This window comes from Sabethes cyaneus, chromosome 1, assembly GCF_943734655.1.
Source record: "Sabethes cyaneus chromosome 1, idSabCyanKW18_F2, whole genome shotgun sequence".
NCBI classification, from domain to species: Eukaryota; Metazoa; Arthropoda; class Insecta; order Diptera; family Culicidae; genus Sabethes; species Sabethes cyaneus.
The window spans coordinates 142,686,491-142,705,931 of record NC_071353.1 but is presented as its reverse complement, the minus strand read 5'-3'; the positions used below and the strand labels follow the sequence as shown (position 1 = coordinate 142,705,931).

Below are 19,441 nucleotides of genomic sequence, written 5' to 3'. Positions count from 1 at the left end.
ACAATTGGAAGCGAAATCAGTTTGTTTACGGCTCGACGATATACACCGGAAGCTGTTTTTATATTGGCTACTCCGACGATTGAGTAATCATTTCCTGGGACCGTTACGCTGATCCATCCAAGATGCCATGTTTGAGCTGGAGCATTGTCTTCAGCAACGATGACAATCATATTCCGCTGCAAATTCGGTTGTTTCTTTGCCATTTGCTTCTGGCTTGAAGGGTGGACAAATATTCCTAGGACCACATTTTCCAAACATGACCATGGAGGTATATCAAATATTGTCATCGGGAGAGGCCTGGATGTACCGGGAGTTAAGTATGGACTCGATATTCGTCAAAACTATATAAAACTCCTCAAATGTGAGAACAGCTGATTGTAGAGTTTGCTTCAGGTGGGTTTTGACGCTGTTTACTCCAGCTTCCCAGGCCCACAGGCCACCAAAATGTGGCACACGGTGAGGAACGAAATTCTTTCGGCAACAGGAACTCTGATATCTTTACTTGGGTAGCTGCCATCGTTCAACACTTGAATGAAATTAGTTGCATTGTCGGCTCACAACGCTCTTATCAGGCCTTTGCGGTTAACGAAGCGGGCTAGGGCAACCAGAAAGGCATCGTTGCCCAAGTATAACATTAGCTCGAGGTGGATGTTTTTGGTTGTAAGGCAGACGAACAAGGCGATGTATCTTTTCATGTGCTTCGGCTTATAGCGTCTTTCCTTGATGATAATGGGGCCTGTGTAATCCACTCCGGTGATTTCAAAGCAGGGAAAGTAGGCATCAATCGGTTGCATGGTAGATTTCCCTTGGGATTAACCTGAAAGCAACTGATGCAACAGAAAATAGCGAAAATTCTGCAGGTTATCCTTGTGCAATGCACGTAGTAAAGTTTCGACAGTGGGATGTCCGTGTGGTAAGAGGAATTGATACTTGGAACCATACGGTAAGCAAGCATGAGTGTTGCAGATACCCTCCAACTTGACGAAGTTGACTGTGAGGTGACTGTGAGAATAGGGCCCTTAATGTTTCGTACTTTGTTTAAGTAGATTGCCTTACTAGGGCCACGCTTCTTAATTCAGACGTCCGCTCTGGATCAACCGCTGTCATGAGCCGCCCCTGACCTGAAGTGCAGGCGCTCACTAGGTCGAGAAAGCGTCAAGCTGGTCTGTGATAATGGCACACGGTTCGAGAGCATGCTTAACCAAAAACGAACATTTCGTTACAATTTATTGATATCCTAATAGTTCTTGCAACTTAAAATTACCTTCTTTTGCAATAATATTTGCTCTCACTTAATATTCGTCACATATTAAGCTAAATATATACGAAGAAGAAAAATAGATTATAAAGTAAGATTTTTCATCATCAGCGTAAACAGTGGAATTATAGCTCTTTACTTTTTTATCATACAGCATTTAGTATTATAGGTATTGCGGAAATCTATTGCATTTACCAACCGCAAGCAAGCAGCAGCGGCAGCGGCAGCAGCAGGTGCAAATCATAAGAAATTCGCAGCAACAAAATCTTTAACTCGGAACAAAACTCACAATAGGCTATATAATAATAGGTATAATAGGTTTAAATCAAAATCAAATTCCACGAAACGAGAGTCACACTCCCCCTTGTGTGCATATTTGAGCAGCGGGGCGGGGCGTCTTAAGATTATAAATAGGGTTTTTTCCTTGTTTTTTTTTCTTCTGAAATTTGATTATTATACGTGTTGCCTTCTTGCGCTTGTCTGTCTCTGCCTTTCTACTATTTCCGCCGCTTTCGGGCAGTTTTAACATTATAGTTTGCTTTTCGTCCGAATCCTCAAAAGCGATCACACTACCACTAAGTTTGTTTTTTTTCTGTTTTCATAAATTTCATTACAACTACTACTCATGGGATATAGATATTGTTGTGTTTTCTGTCTACATTTTATCTTTTTTTTGTTTGTTGCTGGTGAGTTTTGAAATTACAGATTTACAGAATCAAAATTAAAATAGCTATTCTGTTTAGCCAAGAAACCTTTTCTATTCTTTATAAACTAAACGTTGAAAAGAACAGCTGAAAAATCGGTTGAATGATATTTTACAAAAGCAACGCTTACTTAGTGTTGACTATGTCAAAAAAAAAACTAACTTTTGTGACAGTTGAAAACAATTTCTGGACAAATTGAAATGTTAGAACGGCTTGAAACGAAGCAAAATGCATTTACCGTGGTATTTGTTTGTTAAGTATGTTTGTTGTGTGTTGTATATGAATATAATATTCACACTCAGATTGTATGTATTACACTATTATGCATTTTCTCCTGTTTTGTATTACGATTAACAATTAAATTCACTGTTTGCTCTAGTATAATAGTGAACGTAACAACCACACACCGGCATTCATCTATCATGAATTCGAGCTAAAGTTAACGAATGTTCGAGTTGGAACAACAGTTGATAAGACTGACGAATGTTCGCTGGTCGTGGTGGTGGTGGTAGTCGTCGAGTTATTACTTGCTTGCTCTATACGTTCGAAAACGCCGGCAAGCAATAGCTCTATGTTTCGATTCTATTTCTATGCTGAAACTTTAGGTCGATATTACCTGCCTCACTTTTAAAACTGAACCCAGTTTGCGTTAGTTTTGCTTGGTGTTGTCGCGGCTGTCGGTTTTGCTCTGCGAAAAATAAACCACTTTATTAAGTTTTGATTATGTTTGAAACTCATAAAATCATCTTACCCAGCCGAAGTAAACTCTCCCCATTCCGTTTGACCTACGGAACCGGCCGCAGGTTGGTGAGAAGGCGATGCAGCCGCAGGTGGCGGGGCAATTTTGCTACCACCCGGTGGCGGTGGAAGCAGTCCTAGGCCACCAGCTTTCTTAACGCCTCCTGTTCGAGCACCTGCTTCCGAGCCGTCCTTTTTCTGCGAACGAAAAAAAAAACAATGGCACTCATTACATTTGTTGGTTATTGCCCACCCTCAAACAAGTTAAAATACCGTTATTTTCATATTAATTTTGATGGTTTCTCCTTCCTTGAATCCTAGATCCAGCTGCTGTTTGGGTTCAACCTTTTCCTTTTCGATTTGCTCTTCATTTTTGACCCATTTGAAGTGGTCCTGCAATGCCACATTCAAATCGAACGAATCGGATCGATCCCCAAATCCTAAACCGATGAAAGCGTTTCGACCTAAAAAAAGCAAACGAACTAATCACCTTATAATTTTCTTTTAAACTGCAACCAGCGCTAGCTACCGTTATCATCCTGTATTCGCAGCACGAAATAGCGCGAGCTATCCGAGACGGACTCGATTGCTACCCCCGGGTACGCTTCGACCGGACAGTTGGCGAACAGGGCTCCGTTAGTTTTGTCCTCCAGCTTGATGGCCAGCGTTTTTCCCTTCGATACCATTCGCAGCCGACCCGTCCAGGTCGGTTCGCTCAGGTTCCAATCGGCTGCCCGATAGCCCCGGTTGCTTTGTCTCGGGGGAATTTTGTAAACAAACACTTCCTGCTTCACGAGCAGTACGCTTTCGTACTCCATTATTAGCTGGTTGTATCCGGTTGCTTATCTCCCTCCTTTATATCAGCAGCAGTATTCCAATATCAAAACTTTGTGCTTTGTGGTTTCGAATTGTATCCTCTGCTCAGTGTTTAGAAGCGCAGAGTGTGGATAAGAACGAATAATAGAAGAGGATTGTGATAGGAAAAAATCGAAACGCCTCCAAAAACCACACTCACTTTTCCGCACCCGAAACTCGATACTGAGACTCACTTTACCCCAGCACTACGATAAGCAGTCGATTCGTCAGCAAAATTTATGCTGATCAAAGCAAAAAAACTCTTGCCACGATCAAGATCAGCAAAAGAAAATCACCAAAATCATTCACTTCACTGCGGCTGACTCGGTTGGTAGAAAATCTTTTGTTGTATTTCGAAAATTGACAGGCTGTGACGTAAGCACTTCTCGAGCGACTTTCTCATCATCACACTGATGAAGGGTTCGGCTTGCTACACCGTAATGCACGGAGAGAAATTCTAGATAGAATTAACCAAAGGGCGAATGCCGAAAATGTACACAAAACGAGTGAGAGTTATTTTTTGTTGGACTACTTAAGCGGGGTACGCTGCTGAAAAGAAAACAGCTCAAGAAAAAATCTTGCTATTTACCGAAGAAATTTTGACAACTCCAATGCAAGCAACCACCTGTCATTTTTTCTTGTGGTAATAATTGCGCCGGATATTATTCCGTACGGAAAAGTGACGTTTTAATTCACCTGCATGTAAAACTGCGCCATCTGAACGTGAAATAATATTTCTTATGAAGTGCGTACTGCTTAAGAAATCGTAAACGAAATCGATTTCTTGAGTATTTCTTGTCCTATCTTTTTACCCATTACTTTTCAGCAGCGTACCCCGCTTTAGCAGGAAAATCAACCCTCACTCGGTTTGTTAACGCTTTCGACATTCGCCCTTTTATTGATTTTATCTTTATATATTATAGAGTTTTCCAGTGATGTTTGTTGGTGCTTTTGAACAATCGACGTTTTCGCGTGCCTAATGGCGGCTAGTAAAAGCCCTATAAAGATATACATTTATCCGCCTTTTCGCGCGCGTAATGGTGGCTAGCGGGTACAACTTTCGGAAAACGCGAGCATGCCTTTGGCAACTTTATTCACGTCAGGTTGATATTTCCAGCCTTGATTGTTGTTGTAGAACTTTAAAGCGTACGTGAGCGGAGTTCCCAAAAACAAATAAAGATTGTCTAAAAGTGTACCCACCAGCCGCCATTACCCGCGCGAAAAGGTGGATAGGGCTTTACGGCTAGGATGCACAACTATCAGAAAAACAACATACTTTTGACAACTCTGCGCACGTTAGCAAAGTTGCCAAAAGCATTTAAATGTTTTCCAAAAGTTGTGCCCACTAGCCGCCATTAAGCACGCGAAAAGGTGGATATGAATGTGATTGCAAATGTGGTATAAAGCGTCGCTAAACAAAAAAGATTAATTTTTTGTCCCCAAACTACGGATTAATTTCGTTTCCGCATACTTATATGTCAACATAAAAAAACAAAGGCGGTGATCAAATGTAGCCATGTCTTACGCCAGCAGCTGCCCTTTTAGTGTCGGACAAGACGCCGTCATGCAAAACCTTGCACGAGAACGCCTCATATATACTGATGGGATGGACTACACTTAAAATAATCCACACGTCCTTTCCACGTGAAAAATCACGTAAATTTCTCTACAGGGAGTTACGTGACTTTCAGCTGATTGTTATTGGGAAAAATAATAACATCTATCTGATTTTCACGTTAACGCATTAGTATGCGCGCGAACTACCTGAAAATCACGTAAATATTACGGCTGGATGGAAAATATTCACCAAACTTTTCCAATGATTTCGATGTGAAATTTATTTTGAGTGTAGCTTATCTGGAACTCCTCTACGCCTGAGTGCGTCCCAGATGTTTCCAGCGATGACAGCAACCCGGATTCCGTGCTGGCCGATCATGTGTGTGAGATACACGGGGTAAATCACTTCCTGCATAAATATTCAATATGTGATAAATCTTGATAAATATATTAACTATTTTAAATGTGTCCACCTCATTATAACAACTCTTGCCACATACAAAGCATTGCACGCAGATGTCAGTGCGTTTTTTTCGTTCCAGGTTTGACAGTGTTGTGGGGTTTGTTTTGATTACTTATTCGCAAGACCCAGAAGCAAAAAACTTCAAAAATGACAAAAATATATGTTGTGCAGAACTGATATCATTTTTCTGCTTCGGAAAAGTCGGGTATTTCCGGTTTCCGCAAACAAATGGTACGCATTATAAGTAATAAACCCACTAGCAATAAAATTAGGTTACAAAGGGAATCAAAACAAAACGCTCAAAAACGTCAAACCAGAGTTGAGGTTAGGCACCGTGCAAAGGTTTACTGTTATGGGACTTGACAGCTCAAGATCGATATGAAAAAAGGTGGAAACTTTCGTAAAATATTCATCAATACCGGTAAATATATTTAGAACCCGGGTAAAAGTATGTAAATATTCATAAATATATTTAATATATTTAATAAATTTGAAGTGATTCGCCCCGTGGTGAGATATATGTATGTAAGGTGCATACAGGACTCTATCCAGCTTTTTACGCGCTATAATGGCGGACGCTATAAATTGTGTTCGTAATATTCGAACAATCTTTTTGACAACTCTGCATCCATCAAAACTGGGCACTCTTCTCCTGTACGGTAGTGTTGCTCTTTCTTTCGTTTACGCAAAAGAAGGGGAGCAATAGTTTTGTTTACATTGCGCACCTTTTTGCTCTCCTTCTTTGGCGTAAACGAAAGAAAGAGCACGGTAGTGTTGCAAGAGAAAAGCGCCAGATTTGATGTATGCAGAGTTGTCAAAAAGATTGTTCGCATATTACGAACACAATTTATAGCGGCCATCATTATAGCGCGTAAAAAGCTGGATATATAGTCACTCTATTTCCCCTTTAACGACGAAAGTGTTGGCAACGCTGTCATGTGAAGCTTTTACAGTGCGCGATTATCATTGGCAACATTGCTCGTGTATCTGCCTCTTTGACTCTTGGACAGGTAAGAGGTGCTTTGTTCACACAGCGCTTCTCTGCGTCGAGTGATTTCTACAGTGCGATTTATAATGGCGTCTGGCATGAAACCTTTTATGCCATTGAGCATTCAAAATGTGTAGATCATATCACACCGTTCCGCATTATACAGTGAACCCCCGTTTGTTTGAACGATTCTCCATGCAAACTAACGGGTTTAGTTTTTAATTTGAACAACTGGCAACTCTTCATATGCTGAAACTTGTGTGAACTGGCCGCCCTGCTCTTTGCTATCCACCTTTTTGCGTGCGTAATGGCGGCTAGTGGGTACAACTTTCGGAGAACGTTAGCATGCCTTTGGCAACTTTATTCACGTCAAGTTGATATTTCTAGTCTTAATAGTCGTTGTAGAACTTTCAAGCATACGTGAGCGGAGTTCCCAAAAGCAAATAAACATTGTCGAAAACTGTACCCATTAGCCGCCATTAGGCGCGCGAAAAGGTGGATTGTCCGGCAGTGTTCCCCTCCAAACTACTTGGAATGGCAGTTTTTGTGCTTTTCTGACCTGCCGTTAACAAGATTCACTTCCAAGCGAGGTTATGTTCGTCCGTGCAAAACTCTATCCACCTTTTCGCGTGCGAAATGGCGGCTGATGGGTACAACTTTCAGAAAATATTAGCATGATGCCTTTGGCAACTTTATTCACGTCAAGTTAACATTTTCACCCTTGATTGTTATTGTAGAATTATCAAGCGTACCTGACCGGAATTGCCAAAAGCAAATAAACATTTCCGAAAAGTGTACCCCGTGTACAGAAACTGTAGATTACAGAGGCGCCGAGACACCCAAAATCCGCTAAATTTTGAAACAAAACAGAGAGAACGATCATGAATAAAAGTCGCTCTCCGCCATGCTCTCCTCTTTCGTTTAAAATTTAGCGGTTTTTGAGTGTCTAGGCACCTGGGTAATCTACAATCTCTGTAGGGTGGTAGTAGTCGCCATTAAGCGCGCGAAAACCTAAATTTTACACGCAGAAAAAAAATTGTAAATGCAAAAAAAAATCTGTAAATTCAACAAAAAATATTGTTCACTGAAGGCTAATCCAGATATTTTTTTGATTCTAACTGTTTGACTTTTTAGTTGTTGAAGGTTTGTTATTTCAAATAATTGCTAGTTTCTATCAAAGAAAAAATTGTAGAATCAAAAATAAGTACTTTTGGGTTTATAAACGATCTACTAGAAGCAAAAGAAGTACGAATTCAGTTTAAACAATATTTTTTTGATTCAAAAATATGATACAAGTTGAACTCAACAACAGGGGATTGTTGTTTCAAACTATCATCATTTTTCTGCGTGTAATTTTGCGGTTGTATCGCGGCTATCTTCTGAGCGCGTTACCACCGCCGCAGCAGGAGAATTTATTATAAGCGCTGCAATACCTTAAATTTAAATGATATTTAAATACCTTTTTAAAATACTTTGAAGCGCACCGGCGTATTACACCGTTTATATGATTGTCAAACTTGTCGTTGTCAAACGCGATTGAATTGAACCGTTATTTATTCGGTTGTTTTTTATTATGTTCGTGCAGGTCGCACTTTCGTGATATCGACCGATAGCAATAGCTTTTCTGTTTGGGCTTAGCTTGAAATTGAAGACAAAATAGCCACTGTGTCTTAAGATTTATTAGTTATTTTTTAGGAGGAAAACAATCGCAATTATGTCTGCTACCGGATTAGCAGATGAAATCGCCACTATTGGCTTCCAGATAATCGCACTAGCCAATGAAAAACTCGGTGGTATAAATAACGACGATTTACTTTCGGCCCTACCGGATGTGAAACCGGAACAACGTGTTCAAGCACTCAACAAACTACTGCAAGAAGGCGTGCTGGAGATACTTAAAAAGGGCCAGTCGTTGATCTACAGACTGAAGGATCCAGCTAAAAAATCTATCGCCCCGAAGGACATCGATAATGAGGAAAAAATTATTTACAACATCATCGAAGAAGGTGGCAACAAGGGAATTTGGATTCGGGACATCCGTGTCAAATCCAACCTGATTATGACACAGCTGAATAAGGTGTTGAAACAGTTGGAAAATAAGAAGTTGATAAAGGCAGTGAAATCTGTTAATGTAAGTTTGCTTATGTGAAAGCTATTATTGTGGAACAAAACTTTTATTATGGTTTCCATTCTAGGCCAGCAAAAAGAAGGTTTACATGCTGTATAATCTAGAACCGGACAGTTCGATCACGGGTGGTGCGTGGTATCAGGATCAAGACTTCGAAGCTGAATTCGTGGATGTGTTGAATCAGCAATGCCTACGGTTTCTTCGCATGAAGCGAGAAACAGCGAAGGAATGCCGCGATGGTCCACTGGCAGTGCAAAAACTGTCCTACTGCTCGGTAGCTGATGTGCACAAGTTCATATCCGATCTAGGCATAAGTAAAATAAGTTTGGATGAAGATGATCTTGAAACGATTCTGAAAACGGTGGTTTACGACGGGAAAGCCGAATCACTCCTGACCGGTGAAGGTAAGTTTCTCTACAAAGCTATCGAAAACCCACTGCCGTCTCCCGGGTTAGTGCAGATGCCATGTGGAATTTGCCCGGTGATTAAAAATTGTTCAGATTGTGGAGCAATTACCCCAAAGCTATGTTCCTATATAAGCGAATGGCTGGATTAAATCATCATAACACATGATCGATAGGTAAAAACAAATTTTATTCGTTAAAAGAAAAGCATGCATTGTTTTGTTAAACCAATATGCAACTGTCCCGGATTAGATTTAAGATATAAACTTATTGTCTTTCCTCGATGTAGCACACGTCCAGAACGCAAAATCGAGCGCGGCACATCGGACAGGTGCACTTCTGCTGCAGCCACGACTCTCGCTCGGACTGGTCCTGTCTAGATGCGAACCATTTGGCCACACAATCGATGCACCACATCGGTCGACAGTTGCACGGTTGACAGCAGTGTGCATACGATAAGGTTTGCCCTGCTTCATTGATGTCCAAGCAGTTTTTGTAGATTTTAATATTTGGTCTAGCCTGCATACATGCTAGGCAATTGTCTGAACTATCCAGCACGAACTGGCCCTCCAGTTGGTAGATTGGATTTTGTGCAACTTGATCTTTGAAAACATCTACGAAACGGTCGAGAACGGATCGATGAAATTTTACACTAGAAAGTATCGTTATCGGACGACTGATGCGATCTTGCAAATCCTTAAAATCTAATGCGTTGATTCGAATGGAGAACTCCTTTATTTCCTTTCGAACGGGTATAACGGCAATATTAACGTACTGCACAGTTTCGAAAGCATCCTGACTAACGTGCGAGTCACTCTTATAAGCCACCAGGGTGGCTTCATTTTGTTGTGCTATATTAATCCAATAGGAGCTGGTTTTGATAATCCAGCTTTCCGTTGCTACTATACGCGAGATCGGATTCATTCGAATGACTAGCTTATCGTCCCTGCGGAATTCGTCGTTTATACTGCCAGCCACTGCTCGCCAATCTGCGAAACGATCTTCCGATCGAGCAAATTTGGCCAGCTGTCGGGCAATTGGATGATTTTGCCACTGATTTCTGGACCAATAATAAATGGCAGCCGCCACAAGGCCAGGCAGAAGCACGGCTGCAACAATAAGGAATGTCCACACTGACGAGTAAGGATTTGTTACGTAGTTTTCTTCCACGTTGTCGTTATCAGCAGCAAACTGCATATGGTAGACCCGTATGTATATAACCGGAAGCAGCGAATGTATCATGAGATTCAGACTCGTGCGCCGTATGTGATGTTGAACGAAAGTAATTGCTTCCGATCCCAAGGTGGACGAGAAAACATGATCAACCGTTAGTCCAGCTGATACGAACTCGGTCGATGGATAAACAATGCAGAAGCACAGCAAAGCGTAGAAAATCGCAAATACTATGGCACTTTCCTGAGACATACTATAGATTTGCGTTTTGGTAATTTCGACTGATCACGTTTTTGCTTAAAGGAAATAGAAATAGTTTCAGATTTTGATAAATACTATAAAATTTTCGGGCAAAATTCGATGCGAAGGTCCATAAGGAGAATAAAATATTATTGTTTTGAGTTTTGACACTTTGACAGCTCATCTTGACTTTTTGTTTCGTCCTCGTCGGTCGTCCCCGATGTGAAGTAGTAGAGGTGTGGAACAACGTACCGTTTGTTTGTGTTAGCAGCGCAAATAATGTAAACAGCAAGGGTGACGTCAATCTCGCCCTATTCTTCTACGGGCATAAAAAAGCATAAACATTGTGCCGTACAACGATGACACTAACACACCTATACTTTTTAGCATATTACGAACACAAACATGCCGCGTTTGCCGTACCTAAGTAATAGTGTACATAGGGTCGTCCCGTCGCCCTCGGTGCGTTTCAAAGTATTTAGCAAAAAATATAAGGTACCTATTTATCATCTAAAATTAAGTTAAACAATTTTCATTGAACCAAAATGCAAAATGTGCAGTTCTAGTTTTGACAATGAAAATGAGCCTTGGAAACTAATGTAGAAACGGTAGAAACCGAGAAAGAAACTATGCGTTGCTCCGATTGTTGCTCATCCGGTTCAAAATTAAAGCACACAGTTTGAGAATATGCTGGCATTTACTAACTCACCTATTTGGTTGAAATCCGCCTATCAGACAGACCAAAATGGTTGAAATCAGAGATCTTCACAGCTGCTAACAGTTACTCACCACACTCAGAAGCTTTGAGCTGTAGTCAGGACAGGTTCTTGTCTACAGCCCGCAAAAAAAAGTCACGTGTCACCAGTGTGCGAAGAAAATATTAGCTCTGCTTGTCGATGTGCTCTTTCTGCGCAAGATGCGTGGTCGTAAGATAAAACAGTATTCAGGCATCGTTCGGAGGGAGAAGAAACTGTTGAACAGAAAACGAATTGATTGTTGGGAGCAGCAGATTGCATAAGATGCATAAGATGCATAAGATGAGTAAAATGAAGCCTGCTTACGGCAAGATTTGGGATAGGGTGTCATACGAGGGACTGGCAACCTTATCCCTACTCTATGTGTTTGACAGTAGCCAACATCTACTGCCGGCGTGGGTATTATTTGCAAAACTCTGGCTAAGATTTGAAAATCATACCCATCTGCCAGCATACCGGCTTTGCAGAGTGAAACCACTGACGAACTGACATGACACATAGAAGAAAATCCTTTAAAAACCATCGTCCTACACATTTGGCCTGCACACTAGCACCCTCTGTTATGCATGTTGCGGAGTAGCTTGCATTTGCAGGGTTTCATGCTGTAGGGTTTTTACATTTGTATGGGTTTAGACTGAAAACTCGGTGCAATACCCGCGTGCCGCGGTGTGGCCATGTTACGAAACATGCTTATTTGAAAACTAAGTGGTTTTTGAATGGACGATGGAATTAACGCGGGTGTCTCGTCTGTTTGTCTGTGGTAAAACGATGAGAACGTATCCAGCTTTCCACGAGCGATAATGGCGGATATTGAGCACAAGTGGGCACAATCTTTTGACATTCATTGGAGGAGCGTCGAGTTCGCCCTGACGGAGTTACTATGGATAAATTCATGATTGTTTGTTGTTCGAGTGTAAAAATGTAAACATTCCCAAGTAACCAGTGAGCACTTAAAGAAGCAGAAATCTAGCTTTTTATTAGCCTATGGTGCACACCATATCGTGCAGCATAGTTCAATATGCCTATAAAAAGCTGCTAGAAAGCCGGTTTTGGCGAAATATCCGCCTACATTAGTGCTTGGAGCTTTACAAAAGTCATAAAACGTAACGCCTGTTGCGTAACGGTAAAACGTCAAACATAAAAAAATGCGAAAAATATATTGTACATCCTTTTTTATCTTCCCTCTCTGTTATGCTTATATGGCGTACTTTGTTGACGTTTCAAGATTGCTTTTTTGTTATTTTCTTTTTCGGTTAGAATTGAACCGCCAGCCAATCCGTCGATTACGTGGCTTGGAGTGGAGGAGTAGGGCAACGCCTTTACCAGTTGATCTGTAAACGGTAGTTGCGAGTCAGCTGCCAATAGCTCTACTTAAATTACCGAAATTCTCAACTCGGATGTTTGATTTGCTTATCAAGGCGGAATGGAGGGAAAGATCTTGTTTTTCACATATCTTCCATAAGTTGCGCTTTGGGAGAATTACCTACCTTTTATTTTCTTTTTATGTGATGGCATACATGTATAGAAAGATTTCTTGCATATTATCCGTATGCATATGCCATATAGATTCGTGTTGATGTTTATTCAATCGGCGGTGCAGGATTTTGCGTAAGACAAAAAGAGAGGGAAGCATTTTTCTGTTATCACGCGTACGTTCGCAAGATTTCCTGCAAGTGTGAGCAGTGTTCAAAATCTCTTGATGCCGGTAACGGCAATAAAGCTTGCTTAGAGCATCTAATCAGCTTTCCATAGTGCTTCAAGTAAATATTAATTCAGCATTGAGAATGCCATTTTAAAGCTGCTATGTTTTGACAATGCTGAATTATATCTGGCAGCATGTAACTTGCAAATTAAGAGCAGCTTTCAAGCTTAATTCAGTGCTTCGCGGTTACCTGGGTTGTTTAATTTTGCAGATTAGCTAAAGTGGAACATAACTGAACGGATTTCAACTTTTGTAGTGGTTTGAGGCCGTAATGTGCTGAAAGCACCGGCTCAGAATACTTTTTACAATCATGCGAATCAAACATTTGAGTGCACTCAGAGACAAACAATAACTTCATACTGGTCGAGCCCTTACCAAGTTTGTCCAAGTGTCCCTTACCAAGTGTCGACTTGATAAGAAACTTTCCGTTGCGTATTTGGATATTCACCGTGAAGTTTGCGAAAACTGCGAAGCCACAATCCATAAAACTTCTTATCCATTCAATTAAATAAGTTCCTCTTCAGCTGATCTGCAAAATTAAACAATATGTATATTTTTACCCTCACTCGAACAACAAACAATCATGGATGTTTCCATAGTAATTCCGTCAGGGCGAACTCAACGCTCCTGCAATTAATGCTCAATAGCCGCCATTATCGCTTGTGGAAAGCTGGATTGATTTCCAAGTACATACTATTGAAAAATTGAAAATAATGAAACATTGTCCAACTGGAAATCCTTACTTCGTGATTGGTTGAAAGATTCGTTACGATGACTAAGCCTATACCAATTTGATACCTGTGTTTGGGAAGTAAGCCAAAACAGTGACTAAGTTCCCTTATCTCAACAAGATTTCTTAACACCGCGATTAAACCTAGACCATTTCGATGTCCTTGTTTGGGAAGTACGCCAGAAAGAGTGACAAATCCCTTTCGTGCCAACAAATTTCTTTCGAATGCGATTAAATCTAGTTCAATTTGATGTCTGTTAGGGAAAAAATCTCGATTGGGAGAGGCTGTTAGAGTCAATACGATCTTAGCAACTGGCCCTGCAATTGTCATGCACTCTAACAGCTGGCTGCGAAGTCTGTCGTATAAAATCAGAGGGTCAAGTTTCGATAACGGAATATAGCACCTAGGCTTCGTTTTGTCACAGAGAACAGACTACCAGGTAATCGATAAAAAGTGTGTAAAAGGTTTTTATGTAATCTACGAGTAATCCTTCAATAGAGCACCCCTCGAGCAGTAAGTGGCAAACTAAATCTTGATGTCGCTGCCATCGCTGCTATGTAACTCCAGCACAAAGAAATTTTGATAAAGGTACATGAATATTTTTTGAAGCGTTTGGCAAACTATTTCTGGAGGGCGCCACCGACAGATTTTACACACAAAAAATCGATTACTTCCTTCGAGCCTCTTAATCTGTTCTCTGTGGTATTAAGAAAATGTCAAAAATGCTGTTCAAATATTACGAACACCTGGCGCCATTATGGCTCTGTTACCTTGTAACCACCTAAGTGGTTACCAAGGTGTTGTTTAATTTGCAAAACTTCGTTTCACAAGATTGCAGTAGACCGAGTACCCAAATGAAGAATAGATTTTCATCATTCATATTTTAGCCTTTGTTCAAGTTAGTTGATAATAAATAGTTCTACAAGATTGAAGTATAACATATTGGCGACGAGGATTTAAACTCGAATTCATCGCTTTGAAGGAAGTCACTCATTCAAAATGGCAAGATCTGGAGGCGATTTTCAAGACCTGTATCAGCAAATTTTGCGACAGAATAAGGAGATGGCGGAGCAAAACGCTCGGATGATGCAGATTATGGAACGTTTCGGCATTCAAGAAAACGCTTCAACGCGGTCATCGAGCAGTCCGGAATTCATCATCGAATCTCTGGCATCCAACATCCGGGAATTCGTCTATGATCCAGAAAACGGTCTCGTTTTCGACCGGTGGTACCGGAAGTACGAAGATCTCTTCCTCAAGGACGGGGCGAAGTTGGACGATGCAGCAAAAGTCCGGTTGCTACTAAGAAGCCTTAGTGTGACTGTGCATGATAAGTATGTCAACTTCGTGCTTCCAAAGCACCCCCGTGAATTTTCATTCGAAGAAACGGTGAACAAATTGAAAGAGCTGTTCAGCGTTCGCGTCTCACTGTTTAGCAAACGGTACCTGTGTTTTCAACTGAGCAAAAACGACGCTGACGATTTTGTAACGTACGCAGGTATAACCAACAAATACTGTGAAGATTTCGAGCTGAACAAGATTACGGCCGATCAGTTCAAAAGCCTGATTTTTATTTGCGGGTTACGCTCTCCAAAGGATGTCGACATTCGGACAAGACTTCTATCCAAGTTGGAAAACAATGCAGAAGGGGAGTGTAATCTTGAATCACTCATCGCAGAATGCCAACGTCTTCAAAACCTGAAACATGATGTAGCTATCGTGGAACAGAAGAAACCGATAAGTTCAATTTGTTCAGTCAAGCAAAACAAACCACCATCGATTAAATCACGTTCAAAGGAAAGCATGAAGTCAAAGACTGAAGGTCCTAAAACACCCTGTTGGCAGTGTGGCGGAATGCATTACGTCCGAGACTGCACATACACGAAGCATGTCTGTCGGAACTGTAAGCAAACTGGACACAAAGAGGGTTATTGTGGCTGTTATACGACGAAAGCGGCGTCAAAGGGGAAGAAAGTAAATGGTATTTACTCTATAAACCAAGTTAGCTATCCTTCGAGACGAAAGTTCCTGACAATCGACATCGATGGATCTTCAATCACGCTACAGTTGGACACTGCTTCCGACATTTCAATCATCTCACAGAAGCAGTGGAAGAAAATGGGTTCACCTTTACTGACTCCTACTACTCAAACTGCTAGGACAGCGTCAGGTAAGCCGTTTCGTCTACTTGGTGAACTCCGATGCACAGTTACTCTTGGAGATATCACCAAAACTGCAGTTTTATATGTGACGACCAGTTGCATAAATTTGTTCGGGCTGGATTGGATCGAGTTGTTCGGATTATGGGACACCGCACTATCTGCAATTTGTAACCAAGTTTATGCTGGTGCTCATCAAGCTAATTACATAGAACAGTACAAAGCCAAGTTTCCAGATGTGTTTAAGCCTAGCCTTGGACACTGTAAGAAGATGAAGGTTCACCTATATCTCAAGCCAGATGCCAGACCTGTCTTCAAACCAAAGCGTCCAGTTCCATTTACATCCATAGAGAAGATTGATGCTGAATTGGATCGTTTGCAAGAATTGGGTATCATTACGCCAGTGGATTTTTCGCAATGGGCTGCACCAATCGTAGCAGTTAAAAAGCCAGGAGGAAAAGTGCGCATTTGTGCGGATTACTCAACTGGACTTAATGCTGTTTTGGAACCCAATCATTATCCGTTACCAGTACCAGATGATATATTCAGCAAGCTTAACGGATGCCGGTATTTTAGCATTATCGACCTGAGCGATGCTTATCTTCAGGTTGAAGTTGACGACGACTCGAAGCAGCTACTAACGATTAACACGCATCGAGGACTCTTCCGGTTTAATCGACTTGCGCCGGGCGTAAAATCTGCCCCCGGAGCTTTCCAGCAATTGATGAACAGCATGGTTGCTGGACTTAAAGGAGTGGACTCGTTCTTGGACGACATTTTGGTGTATAGCAGAACTGAAAAGGAGCATCACGAATTTCTTCACGCTCTGTTTCAACGTCTCCAGTCATACGGTTTCATTTTGAAGGAAGAAAAGTGCAAACTTCTTCAGCCGCAGATCAAATACCTTGGACATATTGTAGATGCCAAAGGACTCCGTCCTGATCCGGTCAAGATTGAATCTATCATCAAAATGCCGCCTCCGCATGACATTACAAGTCTACGTTCATTTCTTGGTGCGGTAAATTTTTATGCAAAATTTGTCCAGGAAATGCATCAGTTGCGACGGCCACTTGACGCGCTGCTCAAGAAAGACACCAAATTTAATTGGAATAGTGAGTGCCAACAATCATTCCAGCGGTTCAAAGAGGTTCTTCAGTCGGATTTATTGCTTACGCATTATGATCCTGCTCTACCCATCATCGTTGATGCCGATGCATCGCAGTCTGGAATTGGCGCATGTCTGATGCATCAGTTTCCCGATGGTACTCTGAAAGCTGTTGCACACGCGTCTCGCTCTCTCACTTCCGCAGAGGCAAATTATGGTCAGATCGAAAAGGAAGGTCTTGCATTGGTGTTTTCCGTAACGAAATTCCATCGCATGCTGCTAGGTCGCAAGTTCACGCTCCAGACAGATCACCAGCCACTATTGCGAATTTTTGGACTGAAGAAAGGAATTCCTGTTCACACGGCAAACCGGCTTCAACGTTGGGCACTGACACTCATGTGCTATAATTTCGATATTGAATACGTATCCACAACTCAATTCGGATATGTCGACGTACTATCTCGATTGATCGACAGCAACGTCAAACCAGATGAGGATTTTATCATTGCTTCTATACAAACGGAGGACGACGTTGAGGTGCCACTTCAAGAAGCCATCAGCACACTACCGGTAACATTCAAATCGGTGCGTAGTGCTACTCTCCAGTGCCAAGTACTCCAGCAAGTGGTGCAGCATATACATCTTGGATGGCCTTCTAAGCTCGACAGCATTGTCAACGCTGCAGTACGACCGTTTTTCGTTCATCGAGATGCATTGTCGGTTGTAAAGGATTGTGTTATGATGTCTAACCGTTTAGTAGTTCCAGAAAATTTACGTAAGCGAATTATGAAGCAACTTCATCGAGGACATCCGGGGATGGAGAGGATGAAAGCTGTTGCACGTAGCCATGTGTACTGGCCAGGAATCGATGATAATATTGCTGACTTCGTAAAAAGGTGTGATAATTGCATTACTCATTCGAAGACGCCAACAAAAGTGCCACTGCAATCATGGCCACTTGCGCAATCTCCATGGGAACGTATCCACATTGACTTCGCTGGCCCAATAAACGGATTACACTTTCTAGTGGTTGTGGACGCCTTTTCAAAATGGCCAGAAATACGCATCGTACGATCCCCAACAACGGCTGCAGTAACTGAGTTTCTGAGTGAATTATTTGCACGGTTTGGCATTCCAAATGTTATAGTTTCCGACAATGGTACACAGTTCACATCGGAACAGTTTGCGATACTATGCAAGAAGAATGGTATTCAGCATTTTCGAATTTCGCCTTATCACCCGCAGTCAAACGGACAAGCCGAAAAATTCGTAGACACCTTGAAGAGGTCATTGCGTAAAATCAACGAAGGGGAAGCTATCTGTGAAACGCTCCAGACATTCCTCCAAGTATATAGGACTACACCTAGTCGTGTTCTTAATGGCAAGACACCGTCACAGCAGATGCTTGGTCGTAACATGAAGACAATCCTTGATCTTCTACATTACAATCAACCGAAACCGGTAGTTTTGAACTACAGTCAGAACGAGCAATTCAATCTGAAGCACGGCGCACTTCCACGTGATTTCAAAAGTGGAGACAAGGTCTACGCTAAAGTCTACAGCAGCAATAATAAATGGCAATGGGTTTCCGGCGTTATCATTGAAAACATCGGACGTGTCAACCACAATGTGCTGCTTGACGAGTATCACGGACGCAAGAAGCTTATTAGGTCGCATACCAACCAACTTAAGCATCGTTGTAATGAGACAACAGCTGACGCTAAAAGTTCGATGTCCCTAGGTATTCTGGTAGATATGTTCGGCCTAAACAATTCAACCAGCGGTAGCGTACCGCATTCCACGAGACGTTCATTCCAGATCGAGGAGGAAATAGTTCCCGTTGCGTCAACTTCCGAATGTCAAGCCGAGGTTCAACAACAGCCTGAGGTAGCGGTAGAAGGACCGAGTGACCTGTATACAACCTCAAGTCCACAGACCATCGCAGTATCGGATTTAGACGTCGGTTCCAGTCAAAACTCGAAAGCGAACAGCTTACAGATGATTCCATTACTGAGTCTCCACCTGTTCGACCCCAGAGAACAATCAGGATGCCGTCTAGACTTGAGCCTTACCTGTTCTGGAAATAAGAAGGGTGGAAATGTTACCTTGTTGTTTAATTTGCAAAACTTCGTTTCACAAGATTGCAGTAGACCGAGTACCCAAATGAAGAATAGATTTTCATCATTCATATTTTAGCCTTTGTTCAAGTTAGTTGATAATAAATAGTTCTACAAGATTGAAGTATAACAGGCTCATAAACAGCTGGATAGATAGGGTAACCAACCTATTTTGGACCCCATCAGCAGCTGAACATAATTTGGACACTTCCATTTGATTTTGCTGTAAGTGTCCAAATTATGTACGGCTGCTAAAGGGTTCCAAAATACGTTGGTTACCCTAGTAGTCGTTTGCTTGCAAGATCTTGTGAGTCAAAAATGAAACGCCCGTGTCACGTCAGTTCGTCAGTGATATTAGTAGCGA

General features: G+C 41.7%; 4 protein-coding genes across 5 annotated transcripts; 2 read left to right on the top strand and 2 right to left on the bottom strand.

The window, feature by feature from the left end:
• Positions 1–1,223: 1,223 nt before the first annotated feature.
• Positions 1,224–3,880, bottom strand: LOC128737096 (NECAP-like protein CG9132). 2 transcript variants are annotated; one of them, XM_053831670.1, is made up of 5 exons: positions 3,716–3,880; positions 3,230–3,617; positions 2,974–3,164; positions 2,714–2,898; positions 1,224–2,650 (listed from the first exon to the last, which is right to left on the bottom strand). In XM_053831670.1, the coding sequence occupies exons 2-5, from the start codon at positions 3,516–3,518 to the stop codon at positions 2,590–2,592; spliced, it is 726 nt and encodes a 241-aa protein (XP_053687645.1). In that variant the 5' UTR covers positions 3,519–3,617; positions 3,716–3,880; the 3' UTR covers positions 1,224–2,589. The 2 variants fall into 2 exon arrangements, with proteins under 2 accessions (XP_053687645.1, XP_053687637.1); XM_053831662.1 differs by having other exon boundaries at positions 3,230–3,880.
• Positions 3,881–8,144: 4,264 nt separating this feature from the next.
• Positions 8,145–9,269, top strand: LOC128738107 (probable DNA-directed RNA polymerase III subunit RPC6). The gene is made up of 2 exons (XM_053832966.1): positions 8,145–8,694; positions 8,759–9,269. Exons 1-2 carry the CDS (start codon positions 8,278–8,280, stop codon positions 9,245–9,247), a joined length of 906 nt encoding a protein of 301 aa, XP_053688941.1. The 5' UTR covers positions 8,145–8,277; the 3' UTR covers positions 9,248–9,269.
• LOC128738100 (E3 ubiquitin-protein ligase TM129) lies at positions 9,270–10,625 on the bottom strand. The gene has a single exon (XM_053832953.1). It carries the CDS (start codon positions 10,518–10,520, stop codon positions 9,363–9,365), a length of 1,158 nt encoding a protein of 385 aa, XP_053688928.1. The 5' UTR covers positions 10,521–10,625; the 3' UTR covers positions 9,270–9,362.
• A 4,070-nt stretch (positions 10,626–14,695) lies between these two features.
• LOC128746322 (uncharacterized protein K02A2.6-like) lies at positions 14,696–19,156 on the top strand. Its single transcript, XM_053843372.1, has one exon. It carries the CDS (start codon positions 14,696–14,698, stop codon positions 19,154–19,156), a length of 4,461 nt encoding a protein of 1,486 aa, XP_053699347.1.
• Positions 19,157–19,441: the final 285 nt, after the last annotated feature.